Source organism: Bombus fervidus, chromosome 7, assembly GCF_041682495.2.
Source record: "Bombus fervidus isolate BK054 chromosome 7, iyBomFerv1, whole genome shotgun sequence".
Taxonomy (NCBI): domain Eukaryota; kingdom Metazoa; phylum Arthropoda; class Insecta; order Hymenoptera; family Apidae; genus Bombus; species Bombus fervidus.
Genome location: NC_091523.1, coordinates 10,483,412 through 10,505,289, shown reverse-complemented (window position 1 = coordinate 10,505,289; position 21,878 = coordinate 10,483,412). Strand labels below are relative to the sequence as shown.

At 42.1% G+C, this 21,878-nt stretch overlaps 1 protein-coding gene across 2 annotated transcripts in view; it reads left to right on the top strand.

Annotated features, from left to right (window-relative positions):
- The window catches only part of Scgdelta (sarcoglycan delta), a 218,123-nt gene that overhangs the window by 31,410 nt on the left and 164,835 nt on the right, over positions 1-21,878 (top strand). Inside the window, exons 1-2 of one of the 2 annotated variants that reach the window (XM_072006509.1) lie at positions 400-1,773; positions 2,957-3,141. In XM_072006509.1, coding sequence (XP_071862610.1) covers positions 2,965-3,141 — 177 coding nt within the window. In that variant the 5' untranslated portion in view covers positions 400-1,773; positions 2,957-2,964. Of the gene's footprint in view, positions 1-399; positions 1,774-2,956; positions 3,142-21,878 lie in introns of those variants that run through there. The other variant, XM_072006508.1, reaches the window with a different exon arrangement.

Below are 21,878 nucleotides of genomic sequence, written 5' to 3'. Positions count from 1 at the left end.
TTACTTGGCGAAATACTCGCCAAAGTTCCGCGCCAAGCTGGACTAACACTAGATACTTGTCGCTCGCATGATGCCATCAGGATGAGCTTATCCAGCCAAGGCAGAAAAGAGAACGGCCTGAAGGTAGGAAGGACAATGGTTGGAGAGAAAAGAATAGCCGACAGACCGGGAGATAAGCGGCGAAGGTGGTGATGGAACAGGACAGAGAGTATTTAGTTGTGTATAGGAGAGAGAAGCGATGGTTGAAGAGAGCAGGAGAAACTGTTAGAGAGGAAAGGAAAGGAAAGGAAAGGAAAGAGGGGAAATTGGAAGGGAGAAGGCATCGGTGCATGCGCAAGAATTTCACACGTGAGCCCGCGAATCCGCGAGAGGCTCACCTCGGGCGCTAGACGTCCTGGCGGTTCAGTGTCGTGCGCGATTTCGTATGCGGCGCTTGTCAACTTCCGGCTGTGACGGGCATCCACGTACGGGGTCGATCGTTTCGATTCTAAAGTTTTGTCAGGTAGAAGATAACAGATAATTGGAAGAACGTATTAAATGGAAGAGATGTGTAGTTCGATTTATCGGTGAATCATGAGCCATGAACGAAACGAAAGACCCGTCCCTACTTCCTGCCACAAAAGTTATCCTAAAGAGAACTCTTGACTTGGACGGTCGATGATGAATGACTTTTGAGGCCGAGAAATTAACTAGGATGCAGCGTTTCGACGGCGGTCTGACAACGAAGCGAATAAAATATCAAACAGCCCGTCTGTCGTGAGTCGGTAAAAATAAAAAAGAGAGGGAGAGAGAGAGAGAGAGAGAGAGACAGAAAGAGATAGAAAAGAGGAAAGTGAGAGGCGTGCTGCGCACTCTGGCTGGAGAGAACAGGAAGCGAAAGGGAAAAATAAATTCTCTGTGGGAATCGATGGTAACGCGTTAGTATAATTAAAATCGGTAGCTGGCTCGCGGAACAGGAACACTAGAATAAATTTTCTGACAGATTAAACTGAGCCGCGGTAAAGTAATTTCCTCATTAACGGAGGGATTAGAAGAGCAGTGGTACTCGTGATTCTATCGGTGAACTTGAACTTTTCATACAGGAAAACATTCTAATCGTTCGATTCGCGGTAGCGTAGAAAGTAACAGGTTTTGGTTAGTCTAAAAAGTATACGGCTGATCGACGATCGAAAAGAAGCTGTCCGAATACAACGAAGAGATTGAGGATCTCTAACGAGATTCTGAAATCGATTACGCGTGCTGAGTTATTTCAGAGATCAATAACATCGTCGATCGTAGTGCGACGGCCGTTATTATCTTTATCATCGCTCATACATCGCGCGATCAGAAACCGTCCGATTCGGGCAATCGAGCCACAAGTTGGTTGATGGTCTGCAAATAGCTGGACAGCGGCGTGCGGTAACTGCAAGAAAAGCATCCTGTGTATGTGCTACACGATGGAATCCCGCTCGTAATGACTCGTAATTGCGCGAAGGAGGAGCCAACGTCGTGCTGGAACGATTTAAGGAACACCTAGCACCACCCTCTCTCCCCCTGGCTATAATGATTAGGTGCACGCGACTTCAAGGATTACCCGGTTGAAGTGTGGTGAGCCAAGGATAAGAGATTGCGGTGGACGTATCTGAATACGGAACGTCGACTTTCCAACCAAGATAGGTTATCGCCATCCGAGTATTCAGTCGGTGTCCTACGTAAATTACAGATCGACCGTGACGCTGTTGTAGCGATTCTACTCGTCGACGTTGAGAGGGTTCAACCAGATTTAATTAAGGGGTATGTTGTCAGCCATAGTACTTTCTATTCGGCCTAGATTCTCGTCTCGATTTTATTTTTTATCTCTTCGTGTCGTGCTTTTGTTTCCATTTTCATCATTCTGTTCTCCTACTACTACTCCTCCTACTCTCCTTCGTTCGTCGCGTTTCTTTTTGCTTCTTCTAGCGTCGCGTGTCTGGCCGAGCCGTGGTCTCGCATCATTCTCCTTAATGCTCGTCGACGACCCGTAAATCCTCGTCGGCTGGTTCTTTCCTCCTTCAGCTGCCGCTCTAGTCCTTGGAGCGTTCTCGTTCTCCAGCTCGCGTTTCTGTGGCCTCAATGAGCTTTCATCCTCGAGTTAACGAGCTCGATTACGTTCGTCAGATTTCTTTACGGCGACGACCATGTTTTCCAATAGGTGTTTCGTACGTCCTGAATGTTAATCCTTTTACGGTAATTTTTAGCCCCGCCAGTGACTGTGTCCATTTGCTGGAAAATGTCCTTCGGAGAGAATGTTTTCTTTAAGTCGTCTAACCGACGGACGCGGATATAGAAGAGACGAGAACAGAAAGAGTATATCGCGCTCTTCGTCGAACCATTGTAACGTCGTCGTTAACCATAATTTCACGAGCGCGCGATAACAACTTCGCTAGTAAAACCAATATATTCCGGCATGCTCGTGATGCAATTAATTATATTACAGATACCGCGATTACGAGGAATTATCGAAACGTGTAGCCCTCGAAATTTCATTCAGGCCTCGCGTTCAAATACCATCGTACCATGCTAAAATAACGAGGCACGAGCATCCTCTTCCCTTTTTTTATCTACTTTGTCCTTCGAAGAAGTTGCACTAAAAATTATCTAATATCACTCGAGGTTGCACAAGAGCCGGGAACCGAATGAATAAAAATATTTCACAAAGACCGACCCACAGTTAAAAAATAGCTACCTACCTATTCGTTTGGAATACTTTTGGAAGCATTCATAGTTTCATGTAATAGGCTTCATTAAATCCCAGCTGAATTTTTTTAAATTCTACCCTTCTTTCACGATCAAATATTTCTTGATATAATTCACATTCAAAAATATAATTTTTATGTACAATAGACGTGGGTACATTTTTTCTATCTAATTCGAATGATAGTGGTAGAATTGTTTAATTTTCATAGAATCATTTTCATAGGTTTATTTCTGTTTTCAGGGGCAAACATGGACACGTCGCCTACGTTGAGTATCGGTGGCTCGAGGGCTAGAGCAGCGCTTTTGACTACCAGTGGTACCGGGACCGGAAGTACCGATAGACGTGTCGTCTTTTTAGCTAGTCAACCGACCGTTGGGAGTAGTCACGAGACCAAGACTTGGCCGCACCATTGGTCACCGCATACGGTATGTACTGCATTATTTTACGATCGCGCATTCATTACGTCACGACTCTCGAGATCTCGCGATAAAGTCACTCTTTTTTCTTCTTTCGCGCAAATTTCATCGCAGGTAATCGTTAGATGTATCGTCCGTGTGTATGTATATGGCAAGCGTGTGTGCAGGGTCGTTTTAACGAGAAACATTAGGTAAATTAGCGTCTACGGTTGGGGTCGTTTGAACAACGGTCGTTGGTTCGTTCGATATTCATCAGAAAGAATAACAGGACTGAGGACGGCTGACTATAAATTTGGATTCCGTAAAATGTTTAAACGAGTCATGGAGTGGGTAAAGAAGAGCGACAATTTCGATCGGTTCGCAAACCTTTACGACCCACGGATTTACAGCCGATGGTGGCATGTAGCTCGTCGTTGCGATTGAAATTAGAACGATTGATCTAACGACACGCTTCGCTCGGCATAAGCACTTGAATGCGCCACGCGGAAATATGCGGCGTGTACATGTAACAGGCGACACATCGAGATGGATGGCGGACTCAGTTGTAATTGATGCACGGCCGTGGTGACACTCGAGATCATACACGTCGAGAGACGATGAATCGATCTAGTAGGTTCTCTAAACAATCAATTCGCGCTGCTTACAGTTGAAATTCCATACAACTTGTCCTATCGTTTGACGATGACAGGGAGTGTCTATAACGCATCGAATTAGAATTGAACCATTAAATCGTCCAATAAATTTGTGCCATTCCTTACTGTACTATTTTGGTTACGTTCTCGTATTTTTTGGATGTCAATAAGCATTAAAGAGGCTTTAAAAATCTTGCGGAAATACTGGACGATAGAATATCGTTCATAAGTGGTACAAATATTGTTTTTAGCAATTACTGCTCTATTTCCTTTATGAACTGCTACACACAATACTAGATGTCAAGAGTATTCATTACCAAACGTATAACATTAATTGCTTCATAAAGAATAATAAAAATATCGCAGCACGAAATCATTCGACGATCTAAGAAATAAAAATATAGAGAGAGAGTCTTATAATCAGCTGTCGTGTTTCAGAAGAAATAGTTTTCAGATGTATCTTAGTCATGTTTCAAGTATTAGTAATTTGACAGTGTATTATAGCACAAAATTGAACGGGGGATTCGATTATGGCGTAATTAATCTACCCGTTCTTATCAGTCACGTAGTCTAACAACGATACGGGCTGGTTGTCATAGCACTTTCTGTTTGCTCTCGTGAAACGCTAGCCACTCTAAAGATCTCCATACCTATTTGATATAGAAAGCATAGGTTAATTATATGTGGGATGTACGAGGCTGTACAACGTTGAAACCTAAAATATCTTCTTTTACCCGAAGAAACATGTGCAATTTTTTATCACATAATGTTTAAAGAATAATATAATAACGATATTTTATTAGCATAAATTCTTCAAATATTTGTTAAAGTAAAAGAAGCAAAAGTATTAGCAAAATTTGTTAAAGTAAAAGTTAAGTAAAGGAAATCTGTTCTGATTTTACAAGAGTCGCCTCTCAAAATAATGAGAAGAACACGATGCATCGTAAATCATGTTACAACATCGTGGTAACAAAAATACCTAAGTACACTCTTTCACTTAAGACAATATTTTCTAACATGTTATTATTGCCGCTAACAAAACAAACATTTCGTCTCTGGAACATCTTCTTTCTTTATCGAAAACAACGGGGATGAACTTTACCACTAGCGGTCAGCGACTCACCTTCTAGAATATGTTGTGTAGAAAAATTCGAAACCAATCAAGAAACTTCTAGAAATCTAATACGATTGAATGTTACGATCGTTGATTTAATAGCTACGAATGTTTGGACTCTAGAGACTATCATTTCAATTGTATTTCGCTTTGGGCAAATCAGATTGCTTTAAAGTGCCCCCCTGAAGTCAAAAACATCTCTTTTACCTGAATCTTTTGTCGAGTTATGTGTTCATCGTAAAAAGTGATAGTCAGAAATTTATATATTCGATTGAACGTATATCCAAAAGGAAAATTCCATTGTTATAAGTTTCCAATGAATGTCATCGTTTAGAATAGAAGAGCTAGATCTTTGCCATGCGTCGCTTTGTGGGCCCGTTTGCGTGCAACCCTAGTAAAGGTATACTAGGTCATCAGAAGTCTGCTTAACTTATGGAGAAATTTACATAGTTATTCGCCATACAGGACGAAGATCGTTATAGATTGGCTCGGCGAATTCCAAAAGCAAAATTACCTGGTTCAGAATCTCGTTACTATCTCTTGTCCCTTTAATATTCTGTGATTAGTTGGAGCGAACTTTTAGTGGCAGAGATTGGTTTGGCGTTGGTATTATTGATTAGATATATACATATATCTTTTTTTTTATACCAGGAATCAGTTATAATTCGTATAAAACGTGAAACGAATTTCGGGCATTATTCAATACGCGCGTGGTTTGCTCTTATTTCGCGTAACGCGTCGAAATGGAATAAAATTGAAAACATATTTAGAAGCAACACTCGTTCGCAAACGCACGCGCCAACACACGAAACATTTGACGCGTTTGCGATAATGGTGTTCCTTTACCGTCGGTTAGATCCATTCTTCTAGCATGTTGTCAAAGGATAATTCGCTTTTCGCCGCTTGCCAAAATAAATACGTGATATTTTGAAATAATTGGAGCAAACAATACAAGAGAACAGAGACTGTGTGAGGGAATATATGAATAAGAGTAGTTCGACACGGACGCAGATCAACCTGTATGGTAAAAGGAGGGTCGCGGTATTATTTACACAGCTATACAAACACGACCACGATAATCAAAGATAAATGTTGTTGGCCCGATATATTACCATAGTAAAACGTTCTAAAGTGAGATCTGTAGGTTTGTTTCGCTAATCGATCATTATGGGCACCCGCGTTTCTATCTACTCGCGGATGTGCAGTGGCAAAGTTCTTGATAAAAGACACAGTTCCAAGTGACATCGTTCCATGCCATGCACGAAGCAATTGCAGCCTACCAGTAAGAATAATTTCGATCATGGAGTAAGATTTGGAGTAAGATTTCGTTTTCGTGAAAATCGTCAACGAACGGTCGGTGCTTCTCATTTACTCGCGTGATTTCCCTCCGTCCGTTCTCGTTCTCCGTTTTTCTTCTCCCTTTCTTTCGCGCTCCTTTTTTTTATTTTATTTCACATGGGCGAGGAATCTACCACGAACGTCAATGAAAGTTCCGATTCCCACGAGCAAAAATTTCTGAGTTTCCGCCGCGGACACGAAGTTCGCCGCACCGATTTCCCTACAGCTGTAAATCAGGATCGCTCGATGACATTTTTCCACGAACGTTCTACACCTCTCTCTCTCCTATTCGCGAATCCAACCCCTCTTCTCGATCTTCCTTCCACGCTCGTAGAAATTTTTTCTCCCTTTTACAATCCTCTCATATCTCTTTTTTCCTCTCGACCCCTAGGTTCGAGACTTCGCCTCTAGAGTTCCATCGTTCGCCGCCATTCGTGGCCGCCTCGTATATCCGCTAACGTCCATTCATATTCCATGGCCCGCTGTATCTGTCGTATCAACTGTTTTGTCAGTTTTTGGCACGACCGTTCGATGAATGGGACTTCTTCTTAAACTTCCTTTCGCCGCTCTGCTCCTTCGTTAAAATTATCGGTTCCACCCTTCTATCCTCGAACGTGCGCCGGATAGTCGAAATATAACAGAGCAATCGATAATGCAAAAATAATAATTCTGTTTTTGCACGAACCCACCGAGAGATATCGTGATCCTATTATATTGTAGCTGCTCTCTCTGTTTTGGTAATTTTTGCGCCTCGCCGCGCCGTTGGCATAACATTAATTCATTCCGTGTTGCTTATATCGTGCTTGTTTTTTCCATACTTCTTCTTGTCCTTTGAAGCGTCGAGTTAATATGGGAATCTCGGTTTTTTGCTATAGGTACACTTTGGTTACATGGAATATTATTTCAAAATTCTGATTCAATCTGTTACATGTATATAATCTATTATACGTGTACATATACATGTGATCTAGATTTTTTCCTTAAATGTTTAAAAAATATTTCTTATATAAAATATCTCTTTCTTTGCTCGAAAGCATTAAAAAACAGTATTTTTACGAGAGTCCGCCTGATCGATCACAAAACGGAGTTACTTAAAATGCAAACTCGTTGAACGAGGAACGAATTAAAGTGCGACGAGGGGACACGGTGAATTCGTACCGGTGGCAGTCTATCAAGGATTTTATTTCCGCATCCGGACAATGGGGAGTATATAGCCAGGTCGGAGAAGTTGGACGCGCTCGACTTACAGAGACAATGTAAGGTGTGCTCAGGTTGATCGAACTGCTACGATTTCTGGGGCGTTGATATATGGAAGCCTATTTATTTGGATCCTGGTCGAACGAAAGCCTGTCCTGTCTTTCGTACAATGCTGCTTAAGTGGCGGAGGTACACGAAGTTCGAGGCTTGACAAGGAGATTGGGGGACAAGGGTACTGAATTAGTGCCACTCGAGTACAACTCTACGAGATTGATGATTGCCAGTCGCGTCGCGTTTCTGTCCCCTTCTTCCTCGATTCCTCGCCCCTGCCCGAAGGAAATCGACGTTTCACATGGGCGTCATGGTGTTATTGAACCTTTTAGAGACGTACGATTAACCATTTAATAGCTGTCGACCAATCGTAGCATCGTATCGTGACGGATATTACCGCAAGGCAACTAGTTATCGAAATATGAGCTGTGATATTCTTTTCACGATGGAACTCATCAAGTACACAAATTCCTATGAATATTATACTTGTCAAAGCGAAAGTAAAATATTCAGTAACGAGCTCGTTCGCACATCTACACCATGATGTCTAGATAATCACGTCGGTGAAAAAGATATTGGTATAGATGCAGGAATATATTCGGTAACAAAATGTGGCGATAAACTGACAGCATCATTATTAATCATAATTTTATCATTATCGGTGTATTTCTCTTTTTCTCGATGCGATATTGTACAGAACCGCTCATATACGTTTTATCGATTCTTTCACTGCCTCTAATAATATCTCCATAAGATATTCACAATGCCGAGACTGAGACGTTAGTAATAATTTTAGTGGCATCGCGGAGAGGTACCTTAGCGTTTACGCGAAGACGTCTACGCAGAATTAACGTATTCTTCGAACCATTAGAATCGGCACGGGACGATATTTTGGTCTAGAAAATAACAGATTTCCTGTTCTCTCTTCGATGGAACGTTGGTGCGTGGTAGAATGGAATCCGTTTGACTATGATGGGATCGAGGTATATTTTACCTTGGCGCTCTTAAGACTCAACTGGTCGTGCAGAAAGATAGATTTTTCTAGTAAAGTCGCGAGTTCTCGAAGGGCCAGGGCAGACGCAGCCTCGAAATGGAATTCTTCGGCGGCTGAGAATACGCGAAGGCACCCTGTGCTCGGACGGCAAGGATCTAACCAGTAGAATGAGTTGGCTTTGACCCCCACCGCCCGACCTCGGTTCGGAGCAAATTGAAAATAGGAATTGGTCCTTTGAAGTTCGAGCAACGACCCGTCCATAATCTTCTTAATAACTTTCCCTCTCTCTCTTTCTCTCTCGAGGATCATTTTGATTCTAGTCGGATATCTCTTTCTCGGAAATTGCTCGCTATATGGTTTCTTAGCTCACGAACCTTCTGGGCTGCTTGATGGGTGGTACATCCTATAGGAACGTAGTACGATGTTCTAGCCGTAAGTAAAAAATTTTGGTTCGTCGTTTGACAGAAATGAGTTCAGATTTCGAACGGAGGAAATCGAACGAGAATACCTTCATGGTATAGATTTTTTAAATCTTTCAATTCGTTCTTCTCATTCATTTCCTCGGATAATATAACGCGATATAAATATACGACACGAAATACGTTCATCGTGCAATTTAAAAATTGGTTTGCATAGTTGGATAAATGATGAATATACGTCTTTAAATGGAATTACTTAGCAATGAGTTATTTTTGAAATGTCAAATGGCGAATCCAATTAGTTTCTGGCTTATAAAAATATGAATAACCTAGATCTAGCGGGAAGCTGTATGACTACGTTGAATAATTTGTATTTATTCAGACCGAAATGAAATTCAATAGTCAATTTTTAAAGTCAATTTCTCTTAATTTAGCGATTATAGATGAATAAATAAAACCGTTTAACCCACAGAAAAAAATGTCACCCTCTGTTGGCAATCTGTTTGATTAGGAACCAACCAATTTTTCTGCATTCATTGGACGACTGTTAGCCGCGACAAATGCTTCAAAGTGATTTATTAATGGTTGTAAAGCACGTACCGACCAACCAGGCTGAGCCATATGCGCGCTTTGTACACTCGGAAGAAGTATTTTTTAACGAGCGTAACATTTTCTTTTTACTACTTTGCTAACGACTCGACCAGCGTTACAAGGGGATGAAATTAAAAATGATTTTGCCTAAGGAACGTTCTCTCCGGTCGGTTCGTGGGAAAGGAACGTGTGCAGGATACGAACGAAATTATGCACGAAGGAACGGAATAATCTAGTTTTCGAATATTATCTTCTTCTTTTTCAACGAACCGTTTTATCTTTCGCAGTAAACGTGTTAATAAATCTATAAAAGTCTCGTAACGCCTGTGCAATTAGACCTTCTAATGGCTTAATTTACGATTGTATCAGGAACATTCGCGATCTTCCATTCTCTGCCAATATTTTATTCGATCAAACGTCAAGGTACGAACACTGTACTACGTCTCTACGGGGTTCTTCACTTTGGGACCATCGGTCGATTCCTCTTCGTCGTGAAAAAAGAACTCGACGTAACCAGCGCACGTCTCCTGATGCAACGACAATAATAAAGTATCTAGCTCAAGCGAAGCCCGGAAAATAGGCGTCGTAAAGTGAATTCATCGCTCAGCTATGCGCACGAACTTGTCGTTAACGCGACAGCCCATTACGACTTACGACTTACCTTTTCTGCTCGCGTGCACGCACGAAACTCGCCAGTTTTAACCACAGCACCGTGGAGTTTGCGATAGACCGAGCTTGAGATCGACTTCGAATTTCTTGTGGCAGGAAATGAGGGATTTCGTGCTGTTCACTCTAGTCGAGAGTTCATTGGCTGATCTGCGTAAAATACACCATCTTCGATCACCGATGTTTCCCAATTTACGATTCCACTAACTTCTTGCGTGACAAACACTTATCCTCGTGTTATCCGCGGTTCTATTTTTAGGTGGAATATTTTTATATGATATATTTTGTGGGTGAAATTATTATATCTCGAATTAGTTATATAAGATCGTGTAACGAAGCAGGTGAACAAGATACATGTAGATTAAATAGAATAGAAACATTTAAACATTAACATATATACTCAGAGTCGGAATCATTAACACAGTACAAGCATTGAGACGATGTGGTCTAACCTTCTATATATTATGTTGTCTCGAAAGTTTCCTTCGTTTTATAGTACGATCCATTCTGTTCTATTGGAAGAAACAAAAATGGACAACAAAATGGATTGTACATAATTGAAGAAAATAATATAAAAGAAAAGATGTTGTACATCTATTATTTCCTTATAAAATGAAAGAAACTTTTGGGATAACCTAATACTACGTTAAAGTATGTTATCAAAAATTAAACATTTGAGACTTTAGAAGTATTAAAAGTGGAACAAGACAGAACCCGTAGAATACTTCTTTTATCTATGTCATCATATTAGCCATCTTCTTATCTGTGTATACTACATGTTCTATCGAACATAATGAAAGAAAAAAGTTTCAGATAGGTTACATTAAACGCTTTATATATTTTTGTAGAAATTCTAGTTGGGGAAATATCGCAGATATTTCTGGTGTACATATTCCATTTAGTATGTTTCATTTATTCCTGAATTCGATGTTAATCGCTTGCAGACGAATTGTCTTCCCTTCCGTCGAAATAGCTGGAAAGTCTGGCATGCTTTTCCTATCATAAGTCCGTCCATGCACGAAGTTATTTAGGCAACGTTAACGTTTATTCGCGAGATTCTGAAAATTCAGTGGACGTGGAGCTGCACGGAATTTTCAACGGTTCGCGCAAACCCGTCGCCCACGATTCACAGGAAATATCGTACGTATCGTTGTCCGACGGGAACATAAGCAAACGTAGTGCCAGGAAATGACATTGGCCGCAAAACCTACGAAACGGGCGAAGAAAGAACGACAGGAAAATGTCTATCGGTTCGTGGTTAGGTAGGAGTGAGCGAGTCGTTAATTTCATTTAGCGCGAACCACGAATTCGATTAACGTCACACCTGACAATCGAAATGATCGTCGACACCTCGACATTGGCTTTCATCGAACAGGTTCTGCTTTCCATCCTCGCGTTATCCGCGGCCTTCGCGTTTCCGATATTCGTAAAACACGCCCGGAAAATGTAAGTCGACAGTGTTTCGATACATCATGCCTAAGCAATGGTAACGTTTCATTGACGATTAAAATAACGGTGAAAATCGACGAGGCTAAGTTTGAACAGCGATTGCACGTACTGATCTTGTAACTTTTAATAGGATTAATACTGTAGGCAATTTTAATATCAGAACTTGTTTCCTTTTCACTGGCACTTTATTTGCAATTAGAAGCATGATATTCAATCATGGAAGAGACTCCTTCTTATTTTTCTCTCTCTCCAAACCAACGTGAAAGAACCATCGCCGTGTTTGAACGAAGGATTTAAACAAGCTGCAACAAGAATGCACAACGACGAACGGCTGTTTGCCGGAGTGCGCCTGTTCCGTCGTATCCGCTTCAGTCACCTCGAGAGCGAGGGTGTCGATCGACGCCGTGCTTGACCCCGGAAGACAGGTCGTTAATTTTTTACACGCCTCGGCAACCGACTGCAATGCAAGCCACCAGGCCCCTTTCACCTGCCGTGAACCGAAGTGATTAAAGATGCACATGCAAAGTCCTGCGTGGCCGTGTGCCTCGACGCTTCGTGCTCAGCCGTACGAAGAATTCCCTCGCGGAAACCTTATCCAGCGAGTATCGTACCGGGCGTGCTCGATGCTGTCGCATAAATCATTGGGCAATTCGAAACGGGGTTGAAAAGAAATTCAACCCTCTGCTCAACCTGTGATTAATTCTATTCGTTAAGCATGGATGGACCTCGTTCTGTGGACAAACTGAGGCCAATTCCTTCGCGAATCAGTCCAAGTCACGATAGTGGGTAGTTATATACAGGGACGTGAGTAACCAGAGATAACAGCAATGGGAAAGGTATCGCGAAACCATAGGTCGTGTACGATTCTTTCTTGTTCCACTTGGCTCGCGATTCCAATTTAACGCGGCCGCATCCGTTTCCCTCAAACTCGATCGTTTCTTCGTTCGCATGGATCGTTCGCTCGTTCATTTCTTCATGCTCGTCAAGCGAAACTGAAACTTCGCTCGTTCGATTCGTTGGTCGGTTCGTTTGGTGATTGGTTGGCTTCAATTCTACCGCGGATCTTGCCAACAGGAAACGTTAGGTTCGATATCGGCCGGAGAATGAGAAAGGAAGGGGTCGACAGCGAGTAGTTAAGTAGCAGCGAAGGGTAGTCAGGTTTAAGCGCCACCTGTGCTTGTCAATTAAGTTTACGCGTCTCTCGACCCAACGTTGTGCAGCCTGTCACCCAACCTCCACCATCACCCTTAGTTATTCTCGTTCTCGACACTCAAGCAGTTTCACCCTGTTCCCGATCCCGCCGCTTTGTTTCCTTGTTCACTTTTGTTGCCCTTTCTTCCGCGCTGTTACTTCTTCTTCGTTCCCCTTAACTCCAAGACATTTTCTCGCTTTTTTTCGTCGTTTTCCTCTGCAAGCGCTGCGATCTCGACGAGCGTTATGAATTATTCGCTCGTGGAGGTAAAAATGTCTTCAACCACGGAAAAATTCGACTATGAGATACGTTTTCAGCGGCTTTGGTTCGCGCGTTTGACGATAACGCGACGTAAATATAAAATATTAGAGTGTATACTAAAAGTCGAGTAATAGAATTATTTTTCAAATTTCCAAATCGTTAATTAAGAAAATTTATGATCCAGCAATAAATATGAAAATGTCGACACGGATTTTTTCCATTCGAGGTTAACTCTTGTCTCTGGTGTTTTGGAGTAAACATCAAAGTGCAGCGTAGTTTCGTTCACCCGTGTTTGGTCTCTTTGGTCAGCCACCTTCCAGTTCCATTTACGTTACTACCTCTTCGAAATTTTATGCTCTCAAGGGAAAATATTTTCTTCTTTTTGTTTTTTTTTTTTTTTTACGAAAATGTGGACACAGCAGCTTTCTATTCCGTGGTTTTCGCAATTTTGCTTTGTTCCCATTGACTGTGTATGATTGACGGAAACAACTACGCCGAAATACAACATACCGCCCGGACCAGCAACGGATCGCTAACGTTTACCATCGGAAAAAAATAGCTCTCTGCTATCAATCGTACATTCAGTGTCGCGTTTTTTTACATAGTCTGCCGTAGAGCTTCGTACATTAACTTCCGCCAAGATTGTCAACGAAGGTGAATCCTGTCTCTTTCGATGGTAGTTACCCGACACGGACCCTTAAAGAGTACTTCGCGTGATTGTAAAACCTGTCATTCCCTTGGCCCAGTCTGAGCCAAATCGGAAGATACGAGTCTTTTACGATGCAAGAAATCTTGTGTATCATCCGGACGCACTCCTTGAGTAAGCACAACGCGGTTATGTGTCGTTTCGCTGCTCGTATGCGCCTTGTAATTTTTCGACGTGTGACATACACTCGCTTGAAATATGATCGTTTCCTGTTAAAGCTTTTTTCTCGGGATTGATTTTTATACGTATTGCTACAGATTTACGGAGGTGTTGTAAATTACATGATCCTGTATTTTTTACAAGAAAATAAATAGAACGTATTAAGGCGACATCCCTGGCCATTCATACAGGGTAATGTTCCGATGCTCTACATACACTCGCGTGAAATATAACCGTTGCTTTGTAAAACTTCTCTTGCTAAATTGATTTGCATATCCTTCTCGCAAATTTATCAGAAGGATAATAAATTACAATGGCTAGGAAAAGAAAAAGTATTTGCACAACATTGTATTTGTTATAGGATTTATATATTAACGAATTAGATTTAAGCATTTCTTTCTTCATACAGCTAGAAAAATTGGATAGGTACTATGAAAATGAAATGTATAGAACCTGCTAAAAATTGTAAAGTAATGGCAAACAGCAGGAAGTAAGGCAAATATCTTTTTGTAGTCACTATACGTGATTCTTTGCTTTTTAACTGGAAATGAGTAAAACTCATTAAGGCGATACCTATGAACGTAAAATGAACAAATCGAATCCATCGATTAGCGAATACAAAGCTATAGATATTCATGAAACGACTACAGTGATCGATGAATTCAGTCAGCGTAAACAGCATTCAAGTAGCGAGGATCGCGTCACAAAAGGTTGATTGTAAAGCGTGCCATTTTCGCGAGTACGATGTACATAAACGATACGATGAACGATGCATATAACATGGTGCGTACTGTAGCTGGCCCATAATGGCCACGAGGCCGGATCCCGTTTTAGTTTCGGGAGATCGTAGCGCACGGGCTGGCTGGTTTGACTAGCTAGCTGGTTGCCTGGCTGGTTGGCTGGCTGGCTGGCTTGCTTGCACATTCGAAAAATCGGTGTTTGTTATTGCCAAGCGTGCATGTACGTGCGGTCCTATCCAGTCGCGTGTGGTCCGCCTCGATATCCGGAAAAATGTACTCACAGATATTGCGCCGACACGAAAGTAGTGGGCGCCCCTCTCCGTGGCTTCTCCTCCGTGGCTGAGTGCACCGAATTGTTATTGCCGAACAATCGATTTCTGATTCCACCAACCGCCGAAAGGCTTCTCCTAGGATTGTTCTTGCTCTCTCTGTTTTCACTGTTCTGTTTAGTCTTCTTTTTCTCGTGCACTCCTTCCTTTTTCTGCTCCTTTCTGGTCACCCGATGTGTTCATTTTTCCTGTATTTTATCATATTTTATCTGTAGTTATTCTATACGCTTATAATTTGTCGTAATGATTTTACGAATTCTAAATTTTGCAATGAATAATCCTCCATTGATACCGAATGTGATAATTAATAGGCAAACTGAATGTGATAAATAGTTCGGAGGCGCGAAAATTCCAGACAAACAGGTTTCTCTCCTATTTTAAATTTCTATCACTGAACCGTACAACCGTCAGAAGGAGATGTTTCGCCGGTAATTGGTGCCAACAGTTCTGAAACGTGGCACGCGGGACGGCAATTTCACGAGCGATGGGATGAAATTCTCCCAGGTAGAGGATTGCGCACGACAGAAACTGTTATGGGACTCGTCGAACTGTAAATAATTAAGTTTAAATAATTCATTAATTAGTGGACTTTAATTACAAACGCCATCAATCCATTAGCGCGTCCGCTCTGACAACGATACTTGGCAAACGGAAGAACGAAGAAATCGGTGAACCGTCCATGCCGGGGAAACAATGGAATCATCGACGACACGTGTCGTGACAGCAGCGCGTTCAGTCGCTAGCTTGCATTGCTCCCGCTAATTGAACTTATCAATATTAATTGACTATCGTTGTTTGGAATGACGCTAGTGTGTGCACCATTAGAGACATTAACACGGCCGCGGCTGAAATTGCTTTAATTTAGTAGTCTTGCATGTCTCTAACGGGATTGTAATTAACTATGCATCACAAGAGGGAATGGCGACCGCGTCATTCACCATGGGTAACGGCGTGCCACGAAAATCTGATAATTCCAAGCAACGCGCACGGGGGTAAATTGGCAGGTTCCCTAAGACGCGACTTTCCCCAGCGCTTAATCGAGTCACGTGTAAACAACCACTCGACTTATCTGATGACATGGATGATGAGCGTATCGCACGCGAGAAGTCGGAACAACTCGCTTGAAACATAGCGAACTCGTTTTCTTTGCTATTTCCTCTTTTTTCGGCGTGTCTCGGTGTTTTCTATTTTCCCTCCATCCTATTTCTCGTTTGTGAGTTTAGGATTTCAGTCACTCTTTCCGTTCTCTGGCATTCGTTCACCCCACAGTCCACTCCTTTCGAAATAAGTCGATAAACTGATCTATTTACGTTTGAGCGACGAACGCATGGCTCGACGAATCGATATTATTTGAGTATGTACGTATCACATATGCACATTTGTATATGTACATGATCGTTTCCGTAACATGATGTGATGTGCACGTAAATGCACGCCAAGGTTAGCAATTATATAAGAGCACTAGGGAATTATTCATAATATTTGTGGAATCCGCTAACTGTGTTGCTTCTCGGCTTCAATTTTGTTTCTTCATAAAGCGTACGATGCTTAAAACGCCGATTCACGGATGTTAATAGTTTCTATGGCCTGAATATACTGGAAAAGTAGTATATAAAAACGGGATGAACGTTGCGAGTCGTTACAGTTTCAAATAAAGCGATATCTATGCTCAACTACGTGATGCTGGAATGGACGGTGACTCGTTACAAGTTTATGTTTGACGCAAATCCTCTTTTCTATCCTCTATCGGATGTTCTTTTCCACCCTTTGTATATCATTCTAATCTTTTTCCATCAAAACTATTTGTAATCTTCACTCGCTATATATCATACATGAATGTACTATGTTCCCGCCAAAAAGCGAACAGAGATTCGCAAATTGGAGACGAGAACAAAAGAACTATCGACACCATCTTGTTCGTATATCCAGGACTTTAGGTACGATCAGCATCAAACTCGATTTCGCTTGGATATAAATCTCGGTGGCCCTGACAAGGTGTATCGTGCCTTTCCAGGAGGTTATAGGGAGTCTTCGTACCGGTTACACGGTGGTGGCTGTGGCGTCGAAACGACACGAGGCGAGGGTTGAACGCTGGCAGAAGGAGGGAGGGTTGAGTGACGGTATAGAGGGCGAGAGGGAGAGAATAAGGTTGGCAAGCGAGCGCACGAATATAGATGGCAGGTACGTGTTGTCCTGGACGACCAACCCCCGAGCTGCACTCGACTGATTTACTACCCTCGTCTTTGGCTCTGGGGTATCGGATTCGTTGAAGGTCCGGCCGAGGGTGCCAATCGAAAGTTGTATTAAAACGACGATGCCTTACACACGATACCTCGCGGCCATGGAAATTCTTCTTCCGCTGTCACTAGTCGAGTTTTCCCTGTAACGAAACCAAGGGAAAAGGAAAGAGATCTCAAGTTTTTCAGAAGGGAAGTTTTTCTGGTTACATCGATGATACGTCGACCGCGATCTTGCTGCCCATCCCCGATTTTATTGTAGGAAAACGGATATGTCAAACGGCCGCAAACCATTCCACCGAGAAACCGAACATCGCAAAGTTTACGAGATGTAGCCTTTCGATACATGTCGATGAAACATTCTCACCGACGTATCTTGATTTACGACGTTTAAGGAAATATTCTTCGGAGCGTGAACTTTTCTTGCGATTTTCGCGTCTCAATTCTTTATCTAATCGTGAGATAATTTAAAAGTAACGAAAAGATTTTTATATTGAATTTTACTAAAATAAGGCGGATACGAAGATAAACGTTCGTTACATTCTCGTTGACTTCTCGTTGCCTTCTCGAAAACTTTATCAACTTTCTAAATCTCAAAGTCGCAGTTGACCTCCGGTGCCACTTATTTCATCAACTCTGTACTTTCGACTGAACCATCAGGTCCAGGGAATTCATATCGAGCCACTGCGAGCTACCCGCTGTAAATTGTAAAATCAAAAATAGCTGCAGTCCGGGATTACCGGGCAAAAATAGAGCGTCATGAAGGAGAAGCTAGAAGCGCGTAGAAATAATTCGCGGCTCGTTCCCTTTTCAGCTTGTCCGAGCGGAAAAATATTCGCGTTGAAATAAGCTAGCGCAGTACGAGATAACGTGCCCCGGGGCGGAAAGAATATTTTCATAGAGAAGAATGCGAATACCGGAATACTTTTCAAAAGATGATTAAATCGTTTGAAATCTCCTTTCTGACGAATAGAACGAAAGACGTTGTTACTAGTGGACGCGTTACTATCCTTGTAAATGTCTTAGGACAACGCAAATGTTGGAACAACTTGAAAAGGAGGCGAGGCATGTCGTTAAAAATTTGCAAGCTCCAGTAGACAAATGGCGGTGATCCTTATCGCGGGTTGTACAGGCCGCTATTAACAACGGCCGCAAAAACCTGCAATCTGAGGTCAAAGACAAATCGTTCCTCGTTGCGCTGCGATCTTCTCTGTAACTTGACGTAGCCGCCATTTGTTCGCTGCTACGGTTTTACGTTACACGAGACAGAAAGAATTCACACCGGTCTTATCGTCTCTGGTGTCGACGAGATCACGAGATGCTTGGTAGTAGCTCGTTGGAAAAAAGACATCGCGAATAATAGGACAATAACCGATGCGAGGGTCGAGATTGTAATTTTTCTTTTTTCCTTCGTGGAAAAATGGAAAAGAAAGGTGGACAGTTCGAGTGTTTCCAGCGTTGTTAAATGTCATCGGAGGTAAGCCGGCGGGGTTCTCTTCGAAGCATTTGGAAGCTGTGCGTTCCAATAACGCGTTCTGAATATTATACGCTGCCCCATAAATAAACCTCGAGAAGAGACCGACATCGGTATCCCGTTGCGACGAAATATCGCCTCCGGATGGCTTCTGTCAGGAAAGCCAGATTAGGATTCGGATGCAGTCACGACCTTACGTCCCGCGAGATGTGTCCTCGACGGAGTAGGCCGCCGAGAAAGGATCCGTGAATAAGGTCAGACGTATTATACAATTTCATCGAGGCAAAGGAAGAAAACATTCGCGCCCGTGTTGACCTTTTGGGAGACATCGTAAATAAATCTGGATTTATCTTTGGACGTCTCCAAAAGCTTGAAGCACCGATCCGAGCGTGATCGATGAGAATAAAACCGGGGAGGATATGCTGGACGCGTCGTAAAACAAAGAAATATGGCAAGGAGGAAAAGAATTCGTTCCTTTTGCGTCTTTTAAACGTGATCCTATCCTTGTGTGCCGAGATGAGAAGTGTACCGTGTGTGTACACTGTTTGGAACAACCAAGAAGATCGTTGTTTTTTATCAAAGCTCTTGCATCGCATTGCATCCTCGCGATCGAATATTAAACGCATCGAGCTGACCTTCTTTGCTTTGTTTCTCCTCGTCCGCTTGCTCTTTGTTCACGGTTTCTCAATAGCGGTAATCCTCTCGCGAAAGCTCCAAAGTTCCAAAGACGTCCCCGGAGATGAAAAGCAATGCTCGTTTTGTAACCACGCCAGGCAAATAAATTTAGAAAGAGTAAGTACACGTTTCTTCGGGTTTTATCGAAACCAAGTGGGCGAACATTTTTTACATCAACATTTACACGTGGTTTTAAGCGGAAATTCGTTCCAAATCGCTTGGCTTTGAAGAATCCAGAATCGAGAATCTAGATTGTATATAGTCACTGTGAAAGACTGCACAAGGTACTACAAAAGTAGTACGTAATAATTTGAACACGTAAAACCGTGAGAAGCAGTAAAATTCATTTTAGTAAGAGTTCAAGTAGCGAGTTAGAGAAAGATACGGCGCTGATGACCCTCTTTTGACAGTGATTTCACTTTACGAACGAATGATATTGACGTTATGGCTAATAATCGAATGACAGAATAAAGGTAACCTCGAAGTCGTCTCGGACAGACAGTTACCATGAATAATGGTTATCAAAGGGTGGAAAAGATATTCAATTCGATTGAGGTCAACGAAGAGCATAACGACACGGAGGTTAGAGGAATAGGGTCGACAGGAAAACCGACATGAAGTTACGGAAGCGGGATAAGGAAAAACCACGAGCGCTGAGTTAGCTGGCGTGTACGTACCTCTAGGGAAGGAACGAGAGTCGTTGAGTACGGTGTCAAAGCGAGCCAAGAAGGATACTCGTTGGTAACTCTTTGGAAGGGCATGCGTGTCAGAAGTCCAGTCACGTCCTCGGATCCCAGCGTGAGACACGAGCGTAACTCAACCTTTGCTATTTCTTTTTTCTGTTCTCCCTTACTTCCTTCCTTTCTCCTGTTGGACCTTCTCAAAGTAGCTTCGTGTCTACTGGTATGTTCTTCCTAGTCGTGGCTGCATCCCAGATGCCAGTATCGAAAAAGAAAGCGCGTCCGGCATCGCTGTTGCGACTCTGCACGCTCCCCTTTCCGGATTTCTTCGCTAACTTTACGATACGTTAAGTTTCAGTTTCGCCGACGGATTGGTACAGTCTGGCGCGGTCGAAAAACTTTCCGCTGATAGAGAAAGGGACTCAACTCGTCCGAAACAAGATGGAATCACGTACCGCGTTTTAGCTCGTCTCCGAGTCGCGACTCCGTGGTTTTTGCCTGTCTCGAATGGCAACTCGGGACCAAAGGCGTTGATTAGAGTCGCGAATTAATTATGGCTAATACTACGACATTAAATAAGAGATTTCGGAGCGTTTTTAGTTCTCGTTCTATTTTTTTAATGATAGTGGTTCGCGTTAATATCGCGCAATGCTTAATTATCTTTGAGAGCCATTGACGAATCTCCTCAGTAAAATATATAGCTTTCAATTTAATCTTCTTCAGACCACAATAGTAACCCTGCGTTTAAATAATATTTCTACGAAAATAAAAAAAAATAAAAAACGCGGAAACAAAAGATATATATTAGAGAAAGCGAAAAAATATGCAAACACGTGTCATTGTAAAATTCCCGGAAACAAAAACAAATGCGAAATCAGTGCTTAGAATGGATTCATATACGTTGGACAAGTAAAATAACGTTTCAGTCGGAACTGGGCCCAACGTTAATTCAGAAATCCGGGAAATAGACGTCGGGGTATAGAGGCAGCCTGGAAAAGTCGAACGGTTTTTAGGGGAAAACAAGGCCGGACTGCTTGTTCGAGCGGTTATTTAGTGACGTTGGTCGGGCACGTTATTTGAACGGACACCCTCGGTTTGTTTAGCATTTTACAACTGACGGCTTCGCTGCTCGCCGCAAATGTATACGTTAGCGTGGCAAATTTTGCAATCGTTTCTCCCCTCTCCCATTTTCCTCTGCATGGCCTCATTTACGAAACTTGCGATTGTGGTTAACGTGCTATTAATAAAACGTTGGATTAATAATTAGCTACCACTTTATTTTCTTCCGTTGGTCCAGATATCAAACCCGATTTTTATACCATGTTACCTTTTTCTATACTTGTTTATTCTATGAGAATTCGAAAGACGCACTTCGAGCTAGACGTTATGCTTCGAGTAACCCATTGTACGAGGAATGATATTTTTCATTCAATTTGCCAACATTGAACGCACGAAAACATACGAATTCTACTGCAGCAATTCCGCGTTCAAACGCAGAAAAATGATAGAAATTGAAGGAACATTATATTTTGTCCTTTTTCATTTTTATCTTTTTTTTATTTCATTTTTTTATATGCACGACACCATATAGATAAATCTCAAATGAATAGATTAATTATTGTGCGAGTTGCAGATTTTAATTAACTATATTCTAGGCTCGATTGTTTAATCTTTGTTGCAAATCCTACTAACAGCTCCCATGCGGGAATTATAGGAAATTATAGATTAATCACTGCGCTAATGGAACTATTCCGGTGTGTTTCATCTCGCCTCGACAATATATCTGTCAGATATATAAAGTTCCAGATATTATCAAAATTCTTTACAATAAACTCATGCTAG